The 6,000-nt window shown below is 56.6% G+C and overlaps 1 protein-coding gene across 1 annotated transcript in view; it reads left to right on the top strand.

Moving 5' to 3' along the window:
* The first annotated feature begins 204 nt into the window (after positions 1 to 204).
* The window catches only part of HS3ST4 (heparan sulfate-glucosamine 3-sulfotransferase 4), a 65,510-nt gene continuing 59,714 nt past the window's right edge, over positions 205 to 6,000 (top strand). The window contains exon 1 of the mRNA XM_075718749.1: positions 205 to 869. Within this exon, the coding sequence (XP_075574864.1) occupies positions 205 to 869 (665 nt within the window). The remainder of the gene's footprint in view (positions 870 to 6,000) is intronic.

The following is a 6,000-nucleotide window of genomic DNA, read 5'->3' as shown; positions in this document are numbered from 1 at the left end:
CGGAGCCGGCGGCCCCGGAGCGCGGCGGCGCTGAGCCCCGGTGCCCGGCGGGGGCCGGCGGTGCCCGTGCCATGCGGGGCTCCCCCCCCGCGGCGGCGGCGGGGCGGGAGGGCGGCGGCGGCGGCGTCCCATGCGGCCGGGGCGGCCGGGCGGCGGCTGACACCATGTGCGCCCGGTGCCCGGGGCGAGGAGCGGGGAGCAGCCATGTGCCCCCCCGCCCAGCCGGGGGTGCCGGGCGGGCGCGGCTCTAAGGTGCCCCCGGCGCGGAAGCTGCTCTGCATGTGCAGCCTCTCCCTCTGCCTCACCTACCTGTGCTACAGCCTCATGGGGGGCGCCGGCCCGGCCGCCCTGCGCTCCCCGGCCGCGCTCCCCGCCTCGGCGGCCCCGCGCTCCCCCGCCAGCCCGCCGGGCAGACCCGCCGCCCCGGCCCCCCCCTCCGCCCCGGCCTCCGCCCCGGGCCCCCCGGCCCCCCCCGCCTCCGCCCCGGCCCCCCCGGCCTCCGCCCCGGGCCCCCCCGCCGCCCCGGCCCCCAACAGCAGCCGGGAAGGGGCGGCGGGCCCCTGGCTGCCCTCGCCGCTGGCCCCCGGGGAGGCGATCGCGGCGCAGAGCGGAGCCTTCGAGAGGGACCCGCAGGAGTCGAGCACCACGGACGAGGAGCTGAGCCGGGCCGGCAGCCCGGGCAGCCGCGGCGGCACCGCCACGCCGGACTACGGGGAGAAGCGGCTGCCGCAAGCCCTCATCATCGGGGTGAAGAAGGGGGGGACGCGGGCGCTGCTGGAGGCCATCCGGGCGCACCCCGACGTGCGCGCCGTGGGCACCGAGCCCCACTTCTTCGACAGGAACTACGAGAAGGGGCTGGAGTGGTACCGGTGAGGGCGCGGGGGCTGCGGGGTCGGGGGGGGGGTGCGTGTCCGTGCGCGGCGGGGCGGGAGTCCCGGGTCCCCCCCGGGGGTGGCCGGGCGGGGGGTCCCGCGGAGGGCGATGGCGGGGCGGGGGATCCCGGAGGGTCCCAGGGCCCCCCCCGGGGGTGGCGGGGCCGGAGGGTCCCAGGGCCCCCCCCCCCCCGGGGGTGGCCGGGCGGGGGGTCCCGGAGGGTCCCAGGCCCCCCCCCCCCCCCGGGGGTGGCCGGGCGGGGGGTCCCGGAGGGTCCCAGGCCCCCCCCCCCCCCCCGGGGGTGGCCGGGCGGGGGGTCCCGCGGTGGCGGGGCGGGGGTCGCGGAGCGGGGCGGCCGAAGGGGCCGGGTGGTGCCGCGGGTGCCTCGGCCGGCAGCTGCGGGGGGGTCGCATGCGGTGTTTAACGGGAGAAGGCGGAAAACGCGTGGAAACCTCGCTCCTGGCAACTCCCGTGCACAGAGCGCTGGAGCAGACCGCAGCGGTTCGGCTGCGCTTGGCGTAAACCGCGTCTAAATAGGTCAGTAATTAATAATTACTGGAATAAACAAGACTGCAGGTTGTTCCAGGTGATGCTAGGGGCTTTGAAGTGAAGGAGGATGCCTGCTTGCATACCGGCTGCGCGGTTCGCTTCACAAATAAGGTTTGCTCTTTATTCAACAAGTTCCACATCAGAAAGTTTTTTCCATTGACAAGACCCGATTTTATTCGTGCAGAAGTCTCTAAATGTTGTTGGCTGGCATAGGGTAACATTTTAAGGGAATCTTAGGCTAAAAGTTCTGATTATTAGAAAATACTGGTCTGCAGTAACGAGGTGTTAAGTGCCTTGGCGGGTTTAGCAAATCCATGAATTGTGACGGCTCAGGGTTTCACTCTCGCTCTCCCCGCCTCTCTCTTTAAAAAGCTCAAAACTAAAACCAATGCGGTACATCAGTGGCACTTGCAAATTACTGATAGTTCCTTTAGTTTGCGGTTAAAAGCAACCCATGCTAGTTTCCTTATAAGAAATAGCCTGTGGCTAAGCTGATCAGGTTCTGTCCTTTTGTTGTGCTTAGTGCGGTAGTTGTTTAGCTGCTCTGAAAATGAAGGAAAAAAAATAAAGAGGCAGCAAGTTAGTTACTGCTTGGATTACCTGGTCTCCCTTTATTAAAAAAGGGCACACGGTCTTCATGTCAATGGCATTTAAATGAGAGGAACTCCAGGCAATTTTTTGTGGCAATTGTGGAAGCAAAGTCTTCATAACACTTATTTGGTGTAGCATCCACTTGGCTTTGTTAAAATGCTGAGGGATTTTCCTGAGGGACTTCAATAAAGTGGAGATCAGCACTGGGAAAGCACATTTGTCTCTGAGAGCGTTTTCAGTGTGCTGTACCAACATGGGGAAGGAATAAAGAATTGGCTGTGGTTATTGTGTTTATAGATATAATTTCAGACACAGTATCTTCTTTTACTGAATTTTCCTGCAGGAAAGGCTTGCCTTGAAAGATAAGTTTAGAAACTTGCTGGAAGAGGCTAGAAAGTGGCATATAAAAAGGTTTGGTTTTATTCAAAATAGGCAGAAGAAGATCAAGCACTGAATATGGCAAGCAGCTCCTTTTTCATCTTTAAAGTCATGCTACAAGAAAAGGGCTGGAGAGTGGGTGTAACTCCTCTCGTGGAGTAAGAGGCACACACAGGTTTTCATTTGCAGAATGCATTTTGATATTTTTCATCCCTGCAGTAGCTCTGTGGTTTCTTTAGCTGATGCTGTGCTGCACTGGTAGAGGTGGGAGCAGAGGAGGCTGGGTCACAGCCAATTTGTGAGGGTCCTGGGCAGAGCAGGCTGAGGGGTGGATTCTCTGGTGGTGGGGTAAATGAATTACACTGCTGCTGAATTGCCATTGCGGCCCTGAGGATTTGCTCTGTTTAACCTAAGGCCATTTTCACACCTGCCCACCGCAAACAGCGTTCTTCTCCTTTCTTCTTGCAAGTTTTCCAGCCTTGCTGGGACGGGACACCGGCTCGCGCAGCATGGGCGATCCATGCCTCAGCGGGAGCAACAGGTTTCCCCCGGTGCTGTGCTGGTGCCAGGCTGCTGCCGTGGGCCAGGAGGCTGGCACGCTCGGTGCTGTGCAAATACTAAGCAAAAATGGAGGGGGGGAAGGTTGCCATCCACACGAGCAGCTCTTTCTTCCTGACCTTCTCTGAGATTACCTGATTGAGTGCACCAAGAAGGCTGACTGCTTGCAGCTGTGTCCCAGGTAGAGTAATTGGAGATTTTTCCTATCCACAGAAATGTCAATTTTCCTTAAGCAAAGAAGCAACTGTTGAAGTGTTTATACCAGCATCTCCTTACAGTGACTTCTATCGCTTGTTTATATTTTGCATATAACACTTCTTTTTATGCATTATAAACTGTTAGCTTTTAATACTGCCAAGTTTTTTTCTTACATAGTGAAATAAGGAAACGGGCAGACCCTCGGGATTCCTTGCTTTGTCATTCAGCACGGAGAATATCTGCTAGTCCGGCAGAGCTGTAGGGAAGAGAAGCAGTTTCCCCACCTTAGTTTCTTCACTGTAAAATGGAGACAGTACCTAAAACGTTACCATTTCTTGTACGCGTGTGTCCCGTGCTGCGTTATTCACGTCTTTGCTGCCTTGAGGTTAGTCAGCTCTAAACACCGTGTCCAGGATCTATATCGGGACAGCAGTCAGAGGCTGAAGTTAGTGCAAATATAGCTTTCTGCCTGTCGGCTGGTGCAGCGTGGCAAGCCTGTTACACCAGCTCTCTGCAGTCTGTTCTGTTTTCCTGGTAACCTTTAGGGAAAGCTGTGCTGGCTGTGATTGCTTTAGCTCTGCAGTCAAAGTTTATGTAGAAATTACCGAACCGAGGTCTTCCTACACGTGTACTGATGTGAACTGGGTCAAAGGCCTGTTAGTGGTAACAACCTTTCGATTGCTTGGTGTTATGCTGACGGAATTGTCTGTGTAGCTGTAATTTGTGATTCTGTACCTCCTCATGTTGGGCTGTCTGAAGGACAAGTTCAATGATACAGCTTTCCTTTAACTGCACTTAATACCCACATGTAGATTAATTTTTGTTGATGAATTTCCTAGCTTGCTTTTTTTTTTTTTTGTTCCTCTCTTAATGAGGAATGTAATTTGACTACTATTAAACAGTGTGTTAAAGGCTGAGTAGGAAGTGACTTTTAACCTTTCCTTTTGTTAAGTGTGGCAGTACTTCTCCCTGGGGTATGTATTACTTGCGTATCTTCACTTCTCTCTGTTAAGCCCGGGACACTCATACCTGGCAGTAAATATTATTTTTGGTGATGAACTTTGCTGACTTTGTCCCTTTATAATATGCCAGAACTTGGTCTCACCGTGGACGAAGGTTGTGGCAAGGAGCAGGTTCTGCCTTTCCTTTGGGAGTCACCGGCGGCTCTCTTCCACCCGCTCATTCCTTCTAGATCCCAGGATGTGCCGTCATTCCCTGTAGGAACTGCTGTTGATTTTTAGTCAGTGCCCGAGTGTCCTCCTGCTCCCTCGCACGCCCGGGGCAGCTCTTGCTGCCAAGGCACAGGTAACCCCCGGCGCGGCGCCCGTGGCCGGGCTGGACTGCAGGTGTTTGCACGGGCGACGTGCTCTGTCCCGTGCGATGCTTACGCCTCAGCAGGCACGGCCCGTGCCGTGAGCTCTGCCCCGAGCTATCCTGCAGTTGGATATGAATTGCGAGAGCCTTTCTGAGAGTGCAGCGAGGACAGCAGAATGATGGGGAGACTTTGGAGGCCCCCGAGCACTGAAGGAATTTAGCTTACATCTACAAATGCTCCTTACCAGCACAAACAGAAGCAGCATCTGGGGTGTGCCCGAGTTCCTTGCCTGGGTGTGAAACAAGGGAGCAGGAGCGTGAGAGGATTTTGTAGATCATGGGACTGCAAAGTGCCCGCGGTGCCTGCCCCTCGGACAGGTTTGTCACCTTGCGGTGCCGGAGGCCTCAGTTTGGTGTCCGTCACGACAGCTGTCGGAGGGGCCGTGCACCGGGGGGCTGGACACGGGGTCTGCGGCGGAGCCCTGGCTTTGGTGTGGTCCTGGGTGGCTTTGTGTGGCGGGAGGAGAAGGGGCGGCGACCTGCTGGCATCGCACAGCTGCTGCACTGCCCCGCCACAGCAGTTCCAGCCCTGGGACGATTTCACACGTGCAGGCGCTGGCACCTCCGGACGCTCAGACGCTGCTGGTGACCACTCTGGAGGTGTTGGAGGAGAAACGCTTTCGGGTGGTTGTGTGAAGGGGGCGGGGGCTCTTAGCGCCAGGACAGATGGTGCTTTAGCTGGCTCGTGCCACTTGTGCGAGTGACAACGCAGTAGATGCTGGCACTTGGCATCTCGGTAGCTCTCGGAGCTGTGTGGAGCGGCCCAGTGCTCCGAGCCCGCTGCTCCCAGCTGCCCGCAGGCTCAGCATGGTGAGGTGCTTCACTTCTGTCCACTCACGCTTTCAAGGCTGTCTCGACATGCTGTGTTTAGCAGAAGAGCGAGGATTCGTAACAGTATTTTGAAACCAAATTTGAAGTTTTAACAAAAATGTGATCTCCGCAATGCAAAGAGAGTATCTGATAGTGGTGAACTTTAAATTGTGGAGTTTTCAAGTTCACTGATTTGAAGATTATTCCAAATAATCAGGAGTTAAATTCTATGTGTACATCCACACTGCTTTACTCCTTGCCTCCCTCTCGGTGGAGCCTTCACGGAGAAGCTGCAGCAGTGTCTCTGTAATTAGACCACGTTCCTCTCGCTCTGCCCTAGGCCTCCGCACGTTAAACACTTACACAGGGGCGTAGCTTTATGCGTGGAGTAGTCCCGGTGCAGCCACTGCAGGGAGCAGTCACCATGACAGGCAATGAAATGGTTTGCATGTCTAATGCTGTTCTCACTGCCTGTCTGGTTTTTTTGGAGCGTTCTCCCTAACAGCCAGGCCTGCGTGTTACTCTGTGAGCTGCTTCCCTCATACAAATAATGAATAATACCATGACAGGGAGCTCTTCTCCCAGTAATAAACATGTGCTTTCGAGCCAGCGGTTCCAAGGAGCAGCTGGCTGTGGCTGCGGAGCCAGTGCTCTCAGTCGTGTCCCTGC

The sequence above is a fragment of the Pelecanus crispus genome, chromosome 11 (genome assembly GCF_030463565.1).
Source record: "Pelecanus crispus isolate bPelCri1 chromosome 11, bPelCri1.pri, whole genome shotgun sequence".
In the NCBI taxonomy this organism is placed as follows: domain Eukaryota; kingdom Metazoa; phylum Chordata; class Aves; order Pelecaniformes; family Pelecanidae; genus Pelecanus; species Pelecanus crispus.
The sequence above is the reverse complement of the archived record's forward strand: the minus strand, read 5'-3'. Positions and strand labels throughout refer to the sequence as shown.